The sequence below is a fragment of the Plodia interpunctella genome, chromosome 23 (genome assembly GCF_027563975.2).
Source record: "Plodia interpunctella isolate USDA-ARS_2022_Savannah chromosome 23, ilPloInte3.2, whole genome shotgun sequence".
Classification (NCBI taxonomy): Eukaryota; Metazoa; Arthropoda; class Insecta; order Lepidoptera; family Pyralidae; genus Plodia; species Plodia interpunctella.
The window spans coordinates 6931181-6950607 of NC_071316.1; the positions used below are offsets into that span (position 1 = coordinate 6931181).

The following is a 19427-nucleotide window of genomic DNA, read 5'->3' on the forward strand; positions in this document are numbered from 1 at the left end:
GTGATATGACAAGACAGGCGTTTAGACGAAATATACAATTTTTCTTTAAGAACTTTCCAAATTGCTTCCACCGTTCCGACATGATACATGCCGCCTGTCTGTGAAGTAAATTCGTATAATAAGAACAAAATTAATTCGTTAGTAAAGATGGTATACTGTTCATTCTCGTACTACGAACCTAGCGGCTATTAGCAAAATGATTTCTGCACTTGGAAGCACAAAAAGACACGACCATTACCAACCGTTGTTAGATTCGACGCCGCGGGATGCCGTCTAAAGTCTGACCTGTGAAGAGATATGTCACGCATTGCGAAAAGCCTGGAGGTTCGAGCAAAAAAGGCTTCAATAAATGTCATCGCCCGAAATAAACGTTGGTATAAATTGATAATTTTAGAAAAGCAAAGGGTCCAAATCAAATCCTATCGATGACATACTGTTTACGTTCTTATACTGCGTCTTTGGTGGCTAGAAAATAAAAATAATATTTACAATTATAATATGCAGAACTAATGCAAGAAAAATTTATTAATGTCAAACCACAGGAAATACGTATATAAACGTTTTATTATTATTATGGAAGTTCATTATTTTTATGTGCATGCTGTGTTCACATCAAGAATTGTCACTTTTACATATTTTGATACCTACTGCGTTATTTTGGGAACTTTTAATAATAAAAAATGTATTTATTTAATTACTAGTTCTACAGGCAACAATAATCAGGATTATATTTTTCTTCCTTAACTATTGATCCGTTATTACAGTGGAATAACCGTACGTTTAGGGTTGGTAATCGACCTCAATAAATTTTCGAACGCACTGCGGTATGGCATCAACCCTAGCGTCTAATCTCACACATGCATGCACGAACTATGGATGTATGTATAAAAATAGGTTGTATCACACATTTTGTCAAGTCCGGCCTGTGTATTAGAATGGACTGATGAAGAAAGGACGATAATTTGGAGATTAGAGCAGACACGGCAAAATTTTTTGCCATCAGCAGCAAATCGCCACTGGCGATTGAAAAGGTCATTCCATCTTCAGCCTCCCGCGTGGTATCGTACAAAAAGACAGCCAATTGCCAACTGGTATTAGATTTGCCGATGCGGACGAACGGCCACTCCGCGGGGGTCTGCTGAAGAACATGAAGAGATTATGTCACGCGGTTTTTACGGACCTTCGATGACTTGTACGTGGACGCCACCTGGTGTGTCCACAAAGAAACTATCATTTTGCTACGGAGTTTTCTGAGAATTTCTCGCGTTGTAATAAATAAGGATATTTATATCTGGGAATATTTTTATGGTTTAGTAACGCATCAATAGGCAACGCTGAGTCTGGCGGTAACAGAAACTTTAGATTCTGCTGTCATTTTTGTCAATCCTCTTTGGGATGTTATTATGGTCTTCCTTGTTCCTTCCTTAGTCGAGTCTTAGACTTAGGGGGGAAATGGAGTGGGCAACATGCCGCAAAAGAACAGGTAAAGTCTAATGCCGGCACCACACATCGACAAAGATCGTCAAACTTTGGCGGTTTCGACGTACGTTGCTGGTTTTTCAATGCCGTAAAAAAGTTCACAAACAAACCTACGTAATGTACAATCTCTCATATAGGTCTGTATGAGGTCGTCGATACTAGCCATAACATTTGATTGTAAATTAACCCTCTGATAATTCAATACCTAGGCTATCGTCAGCAAGTTACAACTGCGTTTGATTAATAAAAGTTAATGGTGGACGCCACCTGGTGTCCGGGCAAAGAACCTCTAAGTTGGTCTTCTGAGAAATCCGTCTGGCCGTCGGCTACCGAATACGCAATAATAAACAAGATTACTTACGTCTGGTTGATTATTTTGATTAATTATATTGTAACAAATACATAATTACGTAGAAAATAAGGAAAGCGGTCTCTGGGCTCCGACGCTCTATGGAGTGCGGCAATCGGGAAAACGCTCAGATAGAAATAGAGAGAGAGGGAGAGAGAGAAATAAGTACATAATTATCTTGCCATGAAGATAAACAGAGACTAGAGAGCATGCTATGAAAGATGTCTAGTAGTCGTCATAGTTATAGTTATATGACGTATTTTCAGCGCGCGTCCCTCGCGCGTCTTAACTTTTTGTGCTCCTAGGTAGATTGAAACTTTTTAAAATAATTTTACATTAATGTTATTGAAAAGAAACGCCTAATTTTCACGTTCTTACATTCCTTGATAAATTCACGATGCTGTAATTTTTCATTGTTGGTCGTTATTAAGGCGTTAGTAGTTTTTTTTAGATATTGGGACGTGGATAGTGAATTGGAGGTATCCACGTGGCAGGGTTCCGTGAGAGTCAAGTGGGTCGCGAGTGCGGAACGCTAATTCTGGCGCGGGGTCGCCGCCCGCACTAATTGTGTCACCGGTGTAGGGCGACCATATTGATTATTTAAAAAAATATATTTGCATTTTGATTTTCGAAGCAATAGTGAATGTATTTAGTAAATTATGTGAAATAGATTTAAAATGTTTTGATTAATTTGTTATTTACGGAGAACATTAAACGAGAGATCCACATGGTATAAGTCTTACTTGTATTTATTTAAAATGTACTTATTTTACGTATAATTACATTATTACAAACAAACAATAATTACGTGTTGAGATCGATGGAACCATGTTGCACTTAACATAAACTTTACCCATGACATACTCACTACCGTACATGCGTGGCCTATCACCTGCACACTGAAAGACCTGATCTGTATGACGCCACAGATAGTACTGTATCGGCCCTAATTTAGCCGCTAAGAAAAAGACTTAAAACTGAAACTGGGGTTATATTTTACTGACAAGATTTGATTACATATCATAGTTATATAACAGATACCAATTATTATGTTCTTTAGTTTCTTAAAAGAAAATATTTTGAACATAAAGTTCATTCGCACAGTACAGCAAATTGATGACGCAATGCCAATGCCGGGAAATTTCCCGGATTTCCTGAGAGAGTGGCCACCCTACGCCGGCACCGCGCGTGCTGCACCGAGCGGGTTCGATACTAATCTATCTCTATACATATAATACGGGTGGGTTTGGTACATTATGTACTTTTTGTCCTGCTTTACCCACTAGTGGTAAACTGAAGCTTTGTTGAATCATTCAATGTTACGTATAAATACTAGGTAATAGATTATGGCGTGTCCACTTCATATGGATTCGTGGATGTCGTACGAGGAGAATAAGGGATACTAACGCAACAGCTTAGCTGGAATAGCTTTCCCAAAGAGGGTTGACGTCAGGCCGGCTGGTTGTAAAATCATGCCGAATCGTCAAGTTTTTTTAGGCTTATATTTTACGCTATTATTGTTTACTATAGAATATCATATCACAGATATTTAATATTAACATAACTCCATCTTATACTATTATTATAAAGAGGTGAGCGTTTGTGACTTTGTGAATTTATATGTTTGCGGCGGGTAATCTCCGAAACTACCAAACCGATTTCAAAAATTATTTCACCATTAGAAAGTTACATTATCCAAGATTGGTTAGGCTATATTTTATCTTAAAATTCCCACGGAGCGAAACCCCGGGCAACATCTAGTACATAATAAAAACTAAACAAGTTTAACAAAATCCCCCTTTAAAGTTGCTGGCAACATCTCATCTGCTAGAAAAGAGCTAACTAGATCAAAATCGATTTAGCCGTTTGGCTGTTATGATGCCACAGACGGACATACAGATCCACGGTTCACGTTAATCTTATAACTCCCCTCCATTTGTCATCGGGGGTTAAAAGATTTGAAACGAACATTTAAAATTGCATAAACGCAGCAAATTACTGCACTAATCCATACTAAAATTGCCTTTGTCCTCTGTGCATGTTTTCGATGCAATGCTGTGATGTAGCAAAGAAAAAGTTAATGAAATCATTCAGTCAAATATTATTGTATTAGATTTTTGAATAAATAACATTCTGAAGGCCCTGTATGACGCTAGTCTATAGATGTCCTAGATAGCTAGCTACACAAATCTGATTCGCCGAGTCAACACGAGGAGGAGAATAAGAACATTCTGGTAAATACACTATTACAAACTACAGTAAATACAGTAGTACACAGCATCTTTGCTGCAGTAATAGTGATCCCATCAAAAACAATCTGTAAGAACTAGCCAAGTTTTGTTGTTGTTCAGCCATAAAGCGCCGGAGCGCAAGGACCGCGCGGCCTAGCAACATCTATCCTCGAGATAGACGCCCACACCACACTCTAATTGTATTTATCCACGGTATTTATCCTTTATAATTATTGTAGAGATAGAAAATTATCGTGGGAATTTCTATTGCTAATACCGGTCAAGTGCGAGTCGGGATAGCTTATAATATTCTTGTAATAAAATGTGTGAACTTTGAAAATTTAAAGAATAAAAATCAATAGAGGCAATATGTTTGGCTAAAGTATATTTGACGTCAATAAGTGGTGTACTACACTCCTGACTACACTACCCTCAGTGTAGAAAATGAATATCATTTAAATTTAATATCAGACAATTAAAAAAATAATAATTTTCTTTCCTAGATGTAACAAGTTGGAGAGGATGAAATACGCAAATGCTACGTCATGTTATTGTATATAAACTATTGTTTTGCAAGTCGAGATAGCACCAGAGCATTGTTAAAAAATTAAAAGGTTTCAATTTATAGTAAATAACAAAACATAAACTGTTCGCTAGACAAAGTCCTTGAGCCACGCTCCTATCACGACATTTCCGCACTCATACTCACATTTGTATGGTTGTATGAATCATCATGCGCCGCCGTCAACGTCAATATAATATTCGATTGAGGCACTATGTTGTGTCTTCTTTATACATACAGTATCACGTCTAACCCTTACGGGGTAGACAGAGCTAAGAGTTGCTAAACTCGAAGGCCACCTTTAGCTGTATTGCTTGTTTGCCGTTTATTCCATAAATTTAGTTTTATCCAGAGGTAGCCCGAATGTTGTCCACTCTCAGATTTTTCTGAGAAGACATCTTGCGTCCTCTTACTCTACGCTTTCTTCTCATTCCAATCTTTCCCATAATTATAGTTGAAAGAAGAAAAGATATTGTGCCCGCACTACGCGTTGCACCTCTGTTTTCCTCGGAATGAAAAAGTTTTAATATTTTAACCCGAATTTTGGAAGTAAATAAGTTATAACATTTCTTCAATTTCTTGTTGCTTAGCGGCAATTTTATTTAGTTTAGCTCACTAGTGCGTATGCAACTATTTGTCAATAGATGTCGTTAGGTAGTCGTAAAAGTCATGTCAGATGTCTTTGCGACTTGAATAAAATCCAACACCAGTGTTAGCAATAACACAATCGATATGAAGAATAATTTTATTTAGCACATGAAGGCATTCGTTAATGAACTTTTAGTAAAAAATAATTTATTACCATAATCGTTACTTAGGAGTCCTATGTTGAGTATGAGTACATAGCGGGGAGCATTTTAACAAAAAAAAAAAAAAAAGAAAAAACGCAATAATGTGACCAGATCAATGACGTCAATGAAAATCTCCATGACTCAGGTCAAAATAGGAAAACAAAGGGTTTTCTTTGAGAAGGAACTACACAGGTCTATAAAAAAACTATGTAGTTGTTGTGTAAACACTAAATCACTTCGCGACAGCGTCCTGCCGCGAAGGTCGACGAGATATGAAGCGCAACAATGTTATTTATCGCGAACCCTCCACAAAATGACACATTTCAAGGATTTGTATGTCACATTTAATTATTTTTAGGGTTCTGTGGTCCTCGAAAGGCAAAAAAAACATAACATGATCACATAATCATTCTGTTCTGTCCGTCCGAACAGTTTGCTTCGAAACTACTGAACCAATTGAGTAAAAAAATACCGTTAAGTATTTAATAAATAATTATGGCATTGCATTTCTCTAATTCCTAGTGTCATAGTTCCATTCAGTCTCATGACGGACATGTATAGAACTTCTGACTGCTGGCCCGTCCCGGCTTCGCTGAGGTAAAACCATAATAAATTATACACCCAAACCTTCATCTTGAGTCCCTCTGTCTGTCTACTGACTATTTAGTGATTATGTCATTGCATTCCTCTAGTTGTTCGTGTCACGATTTTACAGATGCTAAATAGCATTCCAATATGTCCAGGACGGAGGTCTATAAACCTATGATGTTTTAATTTGATGACTAATCTATAATCATATGTCAGGCCGCAATATGTTGGACGTCGCTGTGCTTGATAGTAAACCTCTTCTGCGATGAAGATGAAAGATCTAAGAAGGAAATCATCTGAACGATTTCTCGGTAACTTCCTCAGTCTTCAGGCGTCTGGACCCAAGGTCTGACACTAACTGAGCTTTTCTAAGTCTCATACTACATTAGAAAAACAAAACTCAACTCACCCATTCTCATCCTTGATCTTCTTCTTCCTGCCCCTCTTCTTGGGTTGGTTCAGCATGATCTGCTGGGGGTGCATCATGTGCGGGTGCTGGTGGGGGTGGTGCATCTGGTGCTCGTGGGGGTGCCCCATCTGGTGGTGCGGCTGGGGCTGCCCCAGCATCGCGCACATCGCCTCCTCTTCCACGAACGAGTATGGGTCGTCGCATTCTCTTTTGATTCCGTTGTACAAGTCTTCCCTGTTGGCGAAATGTATATAGTAAAACTATAGGGTAAACAAGCTCTTTTGTTATCATATACCACGAAAATAAAAAATAAATTATCCTCAAAGCATAAAGTACGCTACAAAAGGACCCATGAGCCCAGGACTATGTATCTTGCAGTTTTTCTGAATAGATTAATGTGGAGCCTACCAGGTGCGTTTACCTTAATAATCGTATCTTTGTCAGACTAATCCCCTTTTGACTACATTCCCTAATGTTAATAGCCAACTGTAACTCATTGAGTTGAATGGGTTCTTTGTCTTTCCATTTATTGACCTTTTACATACTTAGGGATATGTAGTACTGTGTATGTATCCCCGCGGCTTTGCCTGCGGTAGCCTATGTCAAGCCAAGCCAAATTTCATCAAAATTGGACTAGCAGATTATCTGTGAAAGCGTGACGTATAGAAGCACAGACTTTTGCATTTACAATAATTAATTATGGATATGGAATATGGATTATAGTGCAGTCAGTTTATAAACAGTTGAATACTGACTTTTAACAATCTATATATTTTGCCATTGTAACACCAAACTGAATGGTCAAATTGGTTTATAAACAATGTTGCCAGCCAAAAGACACAGTCTCATCTCAGTCACAGACTCATTATCGACAGATTGTTAGTAAGGTGGACTGACCTATCTTTAGGTGGTCCATAATGCTGCTGATGGTGATGTTGGCTCATGTCGTATGGCGCGTCTGACTCTCGCTTGAACGCATACGGGTCATTGTATTTCGGGAATGGGAAGTGCTGGTACTCTTGCTGCGGGGCTTGCTGGGGGGGCGGCGGCGCAGGAGGCTCGAAGTGGCGGTACTGTTCTTCGGGCTCCGGGTAGTGGCGCAGGAGGGGCTCGTAGGGCGGGTCGGGGGGCGGGGAGGGTTCGGCGGGCGGCGCGGGCGAGCCCTCCGCGCTAGAGGGCTTGCGGCGCGCCGCCTCGCCGCTGTTGCTTGTCTCGTAGCCGTCGTCCTGGTTCTCTGTCGGCTTCGGCTTCTCTTCGCCCTCCTCCCTGGAAAAGGAGTTATGGGAAACATTACAAATCGAATGGGTGAATGTTTATTGATAAGTAACAATGACTTGTGGCGATATCTACCGTCTTTGCAGACTGTAGAAGTCGGCACAGAATGTTTTTACTAATGCTTATCAACCTGATATAGTTGATAAGCATTAGTAAAAAGATTCATTCCACGATAAAGTTTTAAAGTTCAACGATGAACTCCGAAATGGCACCGAAATGGTTGACATACAGGTTTCCCTACTTCTGTGCAGGCAGTCTACTGACAGCCAGCATCATGTTATGTACACGATTATGACACCAGTGATCAGATAAATGTGTATTGAGTCTCATATTCTTACATATCTAGACACACTTTTGGAATATGCTTCCTTCTTTGGTTAACTAAACAACATTGGAATTAGAAACCTAATACAGTTACAGACTTTTTATAGGTAAAGAGAGAACTGGCGATGATGACAATCACAATACAAACAGATCAATAACGATGTGAGGTTAGACTAAGTACCTATTTAATCTTCTATTATGTTAATCTTTGTACCACCTATATAATTGTGTTATTCCTTCAAATAGAGTAGTATTATTCGAGCATTCACTCGTTTCATTTACCTGACTACGTCACACCCTTATATGGCGACCCTGCCTATGGAATCTTCCACCGCGCCGCGAATTTGAGACGTTACTCGTGTAATCGTTAATAAGGACAATGGAAAAGTACCAGTTCTATCTTTGTTTCGGACTAAACGCTAGTGTACACGTGAATAAAAAATTTCACAAAAATAATGGGCTCCCCACAGTCTAAAGAAGAAACCCTGGTCATCCAGAATGCTGCGGCTGGCGATAATAAAGCAACTACAGAACAAATTCGCTTTCATATGAGCACCACAAATATTATCCTGTGTGTTATCCTGTTAATTATACTGTGTGGCGTGCTGTTCTTCATATATCGACTATATAGAAAATGCCATAGAAAATGGATTGTTAAGGAGATAAATCGGGCGACTATAAGAAGATCACTTTTCCGGCGACAGTTGGAAGACCTTAACCCACCCCAAAAAATCTATTCAAAAGAAATGGTGTAAAAAATAAATAAAAATAAAAGTGCATAAATATATTTCAAAAGTGAAAATTTATTATATAAAAATAAATATTAAAAAAAAAAAAAAAAAGTGAAAATAATAAAATACAATAATCTACTTAAAAAAAAAAAAAAAAAAGTATCTTAAATATATAATCAAATATCCTAATAATAATTTTATGTACGAGATATAGGTCACCGGTAAGGAATGCAGCGACTTTCCATATACGGACGGACGGATGATGCACTGTGACTGAACTTTGGACTTGATAGTGTTAATTGTAATCGCGATTATATTTTAAAGTCTATTTTTATTTATTTTTTAATGTGTTATGTTCTTTATGTGCACAGGTACAAGAATATTTTACTCTACGTTATGGTGGTAAGTGACTAATGGAAACTATTATATCATTGTATGAGGAATTAAAGAAAATTAGAGTATATTTAATTAAATTAGGAGCCAGTCGAAGAACGGAAAAAGTGTTAGTAAACAAATTAAATGAGATTAATGCAATCTATGAGAAATATGAGACGTGGCTGATAGGTTTTGAAGAAAAACTTAAGAGAAAATATTATAGTTCGGATGATATTATATTAATCAAAAATTATTGTAGTCGATTTTTAGAGTTACATGAAAATATTTTAGTGTTGTGTAATAGTGATAAGCCGAAGTCATCGTTCAACATGAATTCTTTTGATTTAAAAACGGCGTTAAATCTTTTACCTATTATGACAAATGAGGAGTCGAATACAAAACAGTTGATTGATAACATTGAATATTATAATACTTTATTGAAAGAAGATACATGTAAACAAAATTTAATTAATTTCGTATTAAAAAGTAGGCTTTCTCCTGAAGCTAAGTTAAAATTAAAATCAAAATATGAATCAGTTAATGAGTTAATTATTGATATGAGAAATGTATTATTGTGTAAGAAAGCTGCAACGGCAATACAAAATAAATTACAAAAAATTAGACAAAATGACTTGTCAATTGCTGACTATGGTAAAGAAATAACGGAACTATTTGTTGATTTAACGATAACGCAAGCTGACGGGAATGATCAATGCTATAAAATATTAAAACCTATTAATGAAAAAATGGCTGTTAAGCAATTTGCTGACGGCTTGCGTAATCGTCGACTTAGTACGATTATTTCTGCCAGGAATTATAGTTCACTTAAAGATGCTGTACAGGCAGCCCAAGATGAAGAAGTATCAATTCCTTCAACATCTGGAGAAATCATGGGTATGTACAAGAAACCATACCATAATAAATATTTCAACAATGGTTCAAATTATTATAGAAGCTGGCGTGGAGGACGTTGCCGCTATCCTGTACATAGAGGAAGAGCTCGAGGACAGCAAGCAGCTCATCTAGCTTCTCGAGGACAAGGGTCACGAGGTCAGTACACGCGAGGAAGTAGCGGAGGTCCACAGCAGAGAGGTAAATTTTTTAATTCAACTAGAGGAAATCAAGGGATGCGTAATAATCGTAATATTCATTTAATGCATGATAATGATAATAATAATTTCGAAAAATTTGAAGAGTCAGAACTTTCTTTGAATCAGTTTTTTCGTGAGGAATAGTGAAAAATTTATTTTAGCCAGTGATAGTAATTGTTATATTTCTTTACTTTCATCATCATGTAATAATTATAACAAAAAATATTTTTTAGTAGATTCTGGAGCATCAATATCGGCATGTACGTATAAACATGCTATAGAATGTAACATTCCAATCCATAAGGAGAATGTAACAGTCAACGGTTTAGGTGGAAGTGTACAAGCAATAGGATACTTATTTTTACCATTAACTTTTAATAATGAAACATTCAATCATAAGTTTTTTGTTTTTCAAAATTTACCAATTAAAGGAAGTGGAATTTTAGGCCGTGATTTTTTAAATAGATGCAAAGCTCAATTAGACTTCAGTAAAAATACTTTGACATTATTTATTAATTCGAAAATTACTTTACCTTTAATAAATACATGTAATGTTATTTTTGAGATCCCAGCTAGAAGCGAGTCAATACATTTTATACATACGGACATTAATGAAGATTGTGTCATATTATCTCAAGAAATAAAACATGGTATATTTTTAGCAAGTTCCATATGTTCACCAAAAGATGGATTGATTCCTGTTAGAATACTTAATGTTACTGAAAATGATGTTCAACTCACAGAAATAAATCCAAAAATTGATAAAGTTAGTAACTATAATATTTGTGAATTTGAAAAGTCAACGACCGATTCAAATAGAGTGAAAAAACTTTTCTCATTAATGAAATTGCAACATTTAAATATTGAGGAACAAAAAACTATTGAGAACATTTGCGCTAAATATTCAGATATATTTTACCTCCCTGGTGATAAATTAAGTACTACTGATGTATACACACATACTATTTCTGTCAAACCTAATACAAATCCAATCTTTTCAAAACAATATCGTTTGCCATACTCTCAAAAGGACGAAATTAAACGCCAAATTGATAAAATGTTAGAGGAAGGGATAATTGAACCTAGCAAGAGCGATTGGTCTAGTCCAATACTGTTAGTACCTAAAAAATCAGATTCAACAGGAGACAAAAAATGGAGGCTTGTCGTAGATTATAGGAAATTGAATAATCAGATTGAAGACGATAAATTCCCACTACCAGATATTACTGAAATTCTGGACTCGTTGTCACGTAGCATTTATTTCACACATTTAGACTTGCATCAAGGATACTATAATGTTAATTTAGATGAAAACAGTAGAAAATTTACAGCTTTCCATTCAGGACAGTATCAGATGACACGTATGCCAATGGGACTTAAAACTAGCCCAAGTTCATTTTCCAGAATGATTACATTGGCAATGGCTGGTCTAAATTATGAAAAATGTCTAATTTATTTAGATGACTTAATTGTTTTTGGCCGTAATTTAACAATTCATAATAAAAATTTACAAGATGTTTTTGAAAGATTACGTCAGGTCAATTTAAAATTGAACCCAGTAAAATGCGATTTTCTTAAAAAAGAAATTTTGTATTTAGGTCATGTGATTTCTAATGAAGGTATAATGCCGGATCCTGCAAAAATATCTGCAGTACAAAATTATCCAGTTCCTACAAATTCAGACGAAGTAAAAAGATTTGTAGCTTTCACGAATTACTATAGAAAATTCATACCAAAATTTGCAGAAATCGCATATCCTTTAAATAAATTAACTAGAAAAGGCGTACCATTTGAATGGAATACCGAAAGTCAAAACTCTTTTGAAAAACTAAAAGAACTACTAATAAGCCCACCTGTGTTACAGTATCCCGATTTTTCGGAACAAAATAAATTTATAGTACAAACTGATGCTTCAAATAATGCTATAGGAGCAATTTTATCAAACAAAAATGGACGACCAATAGCTTATGCTAGTAGGAGCTTAAATAAAGGTGAAAAGAATTATCCAGTGATAGAAAAAGAATTGCTAGCAATAGTATGGGCTGTGAAGTATTTTCGTCCATATTTATATGGACGCCCATTTAAAATACTGACAGACCATAAACCACTAGTATACTTGTTCAATATGAGAGATCCTTCGAGTAGGCTCATGAAATTTAGAATCATATTAGAGGAATATAATTTTGAAGTAGAATATGTTAAAGGTTCTGAAAATGCAGCTGCAGATGCATTGTCTAGAATCACATTAAATGATTTAAAAGAAATGCACGAAAGTGTTATTAATGTTATGACAAGAGCGGGCGCAAGAAAATTAAATAAACTAGATTCATCGGTAGATATGGATGCTTTAGACTTGAGGCCTGATCAACCAAAGGTCGTAAGTACCCATATAAGACCGAAAGAATCAGTAGAATTAAAACTTATTGATATTAAGGGACTAAAACAATTTAAAAAAGAGGGAATTATCACAAAAGAAAATAAAATATTATGCTATATTGAAAGTAAAAGAACAATTTATGTGAAATTTCTAGATTCTCAATCACAAATGACGCGAGGCGAATTTGTGAGAGATTTAGATAATTTTTGTAATTTATTAAAGTTAGAAGAAATATACATATTAAAGAGTAAAGATAATGAAATTTTTATAGAAAAATTATTAGATAAAATAAAAAACGATAAGAATAGGTCCGGACCGCGTATATGTATTTTAAGTAATGTAAAAAGAATTGAGAATAAACATGATAGAAAAATAATTTTAAATGATTTTCATCTCTTGCCTAGCAGTGGCCATGCTGGTATGAGAAGAATGTCAAACAACATAAAGAAATATTATTTCTGGCCTGGTATTGATAAAGATGTTAGAGAATTTGTAAAACGTTGCGACAGTTGTCAACGTCAAAAACATTCAATACCAAAGAAAGAACCAATGGAAATTACTAGTACAGCGCATACTGCATTTGAAAAAGTATTCTTAGATCTTGTTGGTCCTTTGGAAAGAGATAATGATAATTATTCTTATATACTAACGTGTCAATGCGAACTGACAAAATATGTAGAAGGTTATCCCTTAATTTCCAAAAAAGCTGATGAAGTAGCAAGATCGTTTGTTAATAATTTTATTCTCAGGTATGGTGTGCCAAAATGTATAGCTACAGATAGAGGGAAGGAGTTTTTATCAGAAATTTTTCAAGAGGTATGTAAATTATTAAATATTAAACAACTCAACTCAACAGCCCACCATCACGAGTCCATAGGAGCTCTGGAAGTCACTCACAAACATTTGAATGCGTTTCTACGTATTCAAACAGAGAATCACCCGGAGATGTGGAGTAAGTGGATTCCTTTTTGGTGTTTCTCTTACAATACAGGAGTTCATACTGAAACAGATTTCACCCCGTACGAGTTGGTGTTTGGTAAGAAATGTTCTCTCCCTAGTAATCTGACAAATGATGTAGAACCTCTTTATAATTATGAGAGCTATCCACATGAATTGAAATACCGTTTGCAACTTTCTCAAAAAGAGGCTAGAAATAATTTGTTAAGAAGTAAGATAAATAGAAAGTATGTGTATGACAAAAATATTAATCCTGTAAGCTATAAGGAAAATGATTTAATTTTAGTAAAAAATAATACACCTAGTAATAAATTAGATAATATATATTTAGGCCCTTATAAAGTTATTAAGGACATACCACCAAACGTAGAGATAATAAATAAGTATGGTAAAATAGACATTGTACATAAAAACCGTACAAAACCTTATTATAAAACGTAAAAAATAGATTATATTTTATCAATTTGACTGTAAAAAAAAATATATTATATAAATTCATTTTTTTTTTCAATAAGTGCGGTGATGTGAGGTAGGTTTAAAGATCTTTATTGACTCATAAGAATTAAATTCACTTACAACGAGTCTTAAACTAATACAAATCATAGTAAATTAGTACTTTACGCATTTAAACAGTGTTCAACCTTAAAATAAGCACAGCTGTCACATTAATAATTTTTCACTTTCGTAGATATGTTTTTTTAATTTTTCTGTAAACAAAGTCAAAGATTTGCATTCTTTCAGTTCATTAGGTAGTCTGTTGTACATTTGTGCCCCTTCATACAATATGTTTCTCTTACCATAGTTGGTTCGTGGTGTGATCAGATTAATCTTATTAGTATTTCTTAAATGGTGCTTATATTTTCTTTTGCTAAAAGTGATTTGTGAGTGGATATTTTTGGTTAGAATCTTTTCGACGAGAATACACATTCTGTATGTATAAAGTTGTTTTAAGTTAAAAAGGTTAGTTTTTTTGTATATGTATTCTGTTCTAGTTAGGTAATGAAAGTTAAAGAGTGTTTTTATTATTTTGTTTTGGGATCTTTGTATTGAATTAATATTGGTTTTATTTGCACTTCCCCAGATTTCAATTAGGTATTCTAAATGTGATTTCACCAACGAGTTGTATAACATATATTTGACTTTGGATGGAATGCATTTTCTAATTCTTCGCAGTATACCACAGACCGAGCTAAGTTTAGTTCTAAGATGCTCAATGTGAGATTTCCAGGTGAGTTTATCGTCTAGGTACAGTCCTAGGTATTTTCCTTCATTCGAGCGGTGTAGATCAGTTTTATTAATGGTTAGAGCAGGATAGTGTGGTATTTTTTTATTTTTAGCTGAAAAAATCATATAATTTGTTTTTTTAATGTTAATTGTAAGTAAGTTGCATTGACACCAATAATTAAGTATATCTAGGTCTGTTTGTGCTCTTTGAGCTAACTCCGAAAAGTTACTTCCAAAATAGAACAGACAAGTATCGTCGGCATATAGTGTGATATCGCCCGTGAGTCCGATTGTTGTGACATTGTTGATATATATTAGGAACAAGAGAGGGCCTAATATAGATCCTTGAGGAATCCCGCATGTAATATTTTTTGATTCGGAGCGATAGTCTCCTATCTTTACGATTTGATACCTGCTCGAGAGATATGACCGAAAAATTTCTAGCGCTGTGCCCTTGATACCTAGGTTTTCTAATTTATCTAAAAGTAGCGAATGACTTATGGTATCAAAGGCTTTTTTGAAGTCGATGAAAATACCTAAGCAGAACTTTTTTTGGTCTATGTTTGTTTTAATCTGAGAAATCAGGTCCATAGCAGCCGTGAGTGTTGACGATTGATTCCTAAAACCATATTGTTTGTCAGTGATGAAGTTTAATTGGATAAGATGATTATTGAGCCTACGATACATGACTTTTTCAAAGATTTTAGATATGATAGGTAAGACAGAAATCGGCCTGTAATTACTAGGGTCCGTTCTTTTGCCAGATTTATAGATTGGTGTGACACGCGCAATTTTTAGGGAATCAGGGAAAGTGCCAGTTGACAAGCATTTATTAATGCAGTTTGCAAGGTCCTGTGCGATAAGGTTTGAAAGGCATTTGATAGATTTAAGACTAATTCCGTCAATACCCGCACTAGCATCGTCCTTTAGATCCTTTATTATATCTATAATCTCATCCGCAGTACAGGGTTCAAATTCATATACTTCAGCATTGGGTTTAGAATTTATATATGTTAGTGTATTTATATTTTTATTTAGAAACCTAACAGGAATGTCGTTTGCAAGCTGAGTGCCAACAGATGAGAAATAGTTATTGAATATTTTACAGATTTGATTGCCATCTCTAATAGTATCGGAGTTTATAACAAGTGTGGGTGGAATACCGGTGTCTTTGACTTTGTTTACAGCAAGAGAATTTAGTAAGTCCCAGGTCTTTTTAGAATCACTTAGACAATCGGTAAATTTCTTAGCATAATAATCTTCTTTCGTTTTCTGAATTAAGGCAGCCACATTATCTCTCATTTTAAGATATGCTTCTTTCCTTCCTTTGTCAATCTTTTGTTGTTCCCATAGTAAATTTCTTTCTCTAATTCCTTCAATTACATTTTTTGCAATCCAATCTTCTCTAGGTGTATTCAGTATCTTAACTTTTGCTATTTTATTTTTGTTGATGCTACGTTTGATGTGGTTTTCAAAGTGATCGTATGAGTGATTTTGATTAGAGTAGTCTGCGTTTCTAAATGTTTCATGTAGGCCTATATAATCGACAGCGAAATAGTTTACTTTTTCCTTGAGATTGTGATTTTTTTTAAAAAAAACTTCTACAACTATTTGTTTGTGATCGGATATCGGTACATCAATAATCGTTAATTTGTAGGGATTTTCATTCAGGCTCGAGGAGACGTGATCAATTATAGATTTTTTGTTATCTTTCTCTCTAGTACAGTGGTAGGTATCTATGCAATTAAGTATCTTATAGTCAGCTTCTTTTAATACTCTTTTATAATCTTTAGCATCTTTTTTGTTCTCAAGGAGATCAATATTAAAATCGCCGATGACAATCCCCCTTTTTTTATTTTCTAGATGATTCGAAAGTGTATCCAGGAACTCTTTAGTTTTTCTTTTGTCCGGTTTGTAGATGGCTCCAATGTTTAGAGCAAATTTTTTTATATAAATCCATAAATAATTTATTCCATGTTCATATGATTCTGCTGTTATCTCGTGCTTTAGGCTATTATGTACGTATATTGACACTCCTCCTCCGTCTTTTCCTGTTCTAGTATTGTAATTGTGTGTATAATTTTGTAGGTAGAATGATTGGGCTTCAATTTTATTCTTAATCCATGTTTCTGTTAGTACAATTATGTGTATTGTCTCATTCATTGATTTTAATATAGCCTGTAGTTCTTCAAATCGGCCAGACTTCCTAATGCTTTTAAGATTCGCATAAAAAAACTTGAGGGATTTTTTATTTATAAATAAATTGTCGTAAGTACATGTAACATTATGAGTATTATAAGGAGTAGTGACATTAGATACTAGATTTGTTCTATTCAGTTTTTTGATTTGACAATTTTTGGGACATCTTTTACATATTTAATAACCAAATCGCTTTCGCCAGCCTGTTTACGATTGTCTAATTCGGTTTTGAGCTGTTTGAGATATGCTTTTTGGCTGGGGGTCTGATCTGAGAACAGTCGAACGCTATCGCTCAATTTTGATCTATTTCGTAGAAGTGTGCGGACAGGGTCCGAAGTGCTAAAGCATACTTTAATGAGCCGCCCGTTCGCCTGTTCCGCTGGTTTGTATTTTCCCAAACGTATTACTTTTATTGGCGTCGGGCAATCTATATATATTGATTTTAATTTGTCCATTGTCTTTTCTAAATCATGTTGTTGTCTAGCAGCTCGATCGGCTTCATTTATTTCCGGAATACCCTCCAAAATTATATTTTTTAATCGTTCGACTCTGTCTTGGAATTCGAGTAAAAGGTCCTGGTTATAAGCGACTGGCGATTTTTGGGATTGAAGTTGAGATTGACCATACTCGTTGGTATTGTTCTGGCCTTTATTAGAATCATAATTCTTTAATTGCATTATTTCTTTTTCGAGGGTTTCGATCTTGTAATTGGTTGCAGAGCTTTCATTTTTAAGTGTGGAGACTTCTTTGCTCAAACTATGAAATTTTTGTGACAAAGTATTAGTAGTTGTTTTGAGACTTTTAATTTCCTCTTTAATTTCACTTAAGTCCTGTATTATTTGAGAAGTGTTGTCCTTTTGTGATTTAGCGAATTCTTTGAAAAAAGACATAATTTCAGTCTTAAATGAATTTAATTCTTCTTTGTATTCTGAATCGGTATCGGGCTGTTTTCTTTTCCGCTGAGTTATAAAGATGTCTCCTCGTGAGGGACCATCATCTTGTGCGAGTGAAGATAAATTCGGTTGCGAGCCTCCTCCGCTTCCGCTTGTGCCTAGGCCCGGCGGCGAACGTTGCACACTCATCGTAAACAGGTATCAGTCACCTGTCGTCGTGTGATTATTTGTGCGGGCTGCGTATGCGCGCTGGAGTAAACAAGAATATAACTGTCCTGCTTACCCTTATGCGAAGTCACCCGTTGTTGCGCGAAAGATGGATTCTGCACAGGTCTTAGTTGCGTAGCGTAATAAGTAAAGGCGTCGCAACGTCCAATAACAATTTTAACTGGATTATGTAAGTTACACTTTGACTTGAATTAGTAATTTAATTTTAATAGTAATATTCTACGACAAATGTGCGCACGTCTACACTGCTTGAACGCGTTGCGAACCATGGTTAGACTAAGTACCTATTTAATCTTCTATTATGTTAATCTTTGTACCACCTATATAATTGTGTTATTCCTTCAAATAGAGTAGTATTATTCGAGCATTCACTCGTTTCATTTACCTGACTACGTCACACCCTTATAACGAAAACATAAGTTCCAAGTGAGTTTGCAAAGCGTCATCCAATGAACTTTGTTGGAGAGTTTAAAAAAAGTACTAATTTCAACTTGAATTAAGCCTTGCAGACACTAGCACGGCGCTCGGATTATATGATGGGTTAATAAGAATCGTATGGCGAAACACATGCCATTAGCTTGCACACACGCACGCCAGCGACCGGCATTTGTCACACACATGCAAGTGGCACGCTTGTAGCTGATTTGTGCAAGTTTTTGACTTAGTCTATCGTCGTGCCAGCTACTTGTCAGTTTTACTTGCAGGTGTATCTCCGCCATTATGGTAATAGAGCCAGTAAATAAATAACTTTCTGACAAAAACTTCGTACACTCACATAATGTTGGCCGTATTTTCGCCAGTGTATCGAGAACGTAAAACAATCGTTAGTGCCAGCGATCCTGGCTGCCATTCGATCTTTTCGTCCTTGAAGCGGGCGTCACAACCTTGCGCTACCATTGCGTCATGCTAGAAAGTTCGGCCACAATTTCTAAGACTTTTCGTGCAGATCAAAGCCATTTATCACACTCTGTGCTAGTTAGAAAAAATATTTATTCTTAGATTGTATTAGATTTCTTATCAGAATAACAATTCTATAGTAAAATCTATACAGATTAACCATAATCTCAGAACACAGAAAATTAATGAGAGAATGGGTCTTTTTTGTGAAGTACCTAAACTAAAGTAACTAACTTTTTCGTAAAATAAAATAAAAATTTTTGTAAAGTTGTACTCATCAAGAGAGTTTGCAAAGCGTCACCCAATGAACTTTGTTGGAGAGTTAAAAAAAAAGGTACTCATTTCTTATATCTTTTTAAATTTAAATGCTATGAATGGTATATGTTACATGAAGTATAGTCCACTTATATACTTTGTCGGCTCCCGGAAAGGTACCTATTTGTTTAA

The 19427-nt window shown here is 35.4% G+C and overlaps 2 protein-coding genes across 6 annotated transcripts in view; one reads left to right on the forward strand and one right to left on the reverse strand.

Moving 5' to 3' along the window:
* Positions 1-19427, reverse strand: part of Tdg (Thymine DNA glycosylase) — a 63701-nt gene that overhangs the window by 26956 nt on the left and 17318 nt on the right. For all 5 annotated transcript variants that reach the window (XM_053762894.1, XM_053762893.1, XM_053762892.1 and 2 more), the window contains exons 2-3: positions 7307-7675; positions 6410-6643 (exon numbers count right to left, since the gene is read on the reverse strand). In XM_053762894.1, the coding sequence (XP_053618869.1) occupies positions 6410-6643; positions 7307-7675 (603 nt within the window). The remainder of the gene's footprint in view (positions 1-6409; positions 6644-7306; positions 7676-19427) is intronic.
* Positions 8176-14063, forward strand: LOC128680097 (uncharacterized). Its single transcript, XM_064436741.1, has one exon. It carries the CDS (start codon positions 9153-9155, stop codon positions 10347-10349), a length of 1197 nt encoding a protein of 398 aa, XP_064292811.1. The 5' UTR covers positions 8176-9152; the 3' UTR covers positions 10350-14063.

What these genes read in the sequence shown, in the direction of transcription:
- LOC128680097 (XM_064436741.1), top strand. Translation starts at nt 9,153, where the DNA reads ATGGAAACTATTATATCATTGTATGAGGAATTAAAGAAAATTAGAGTA.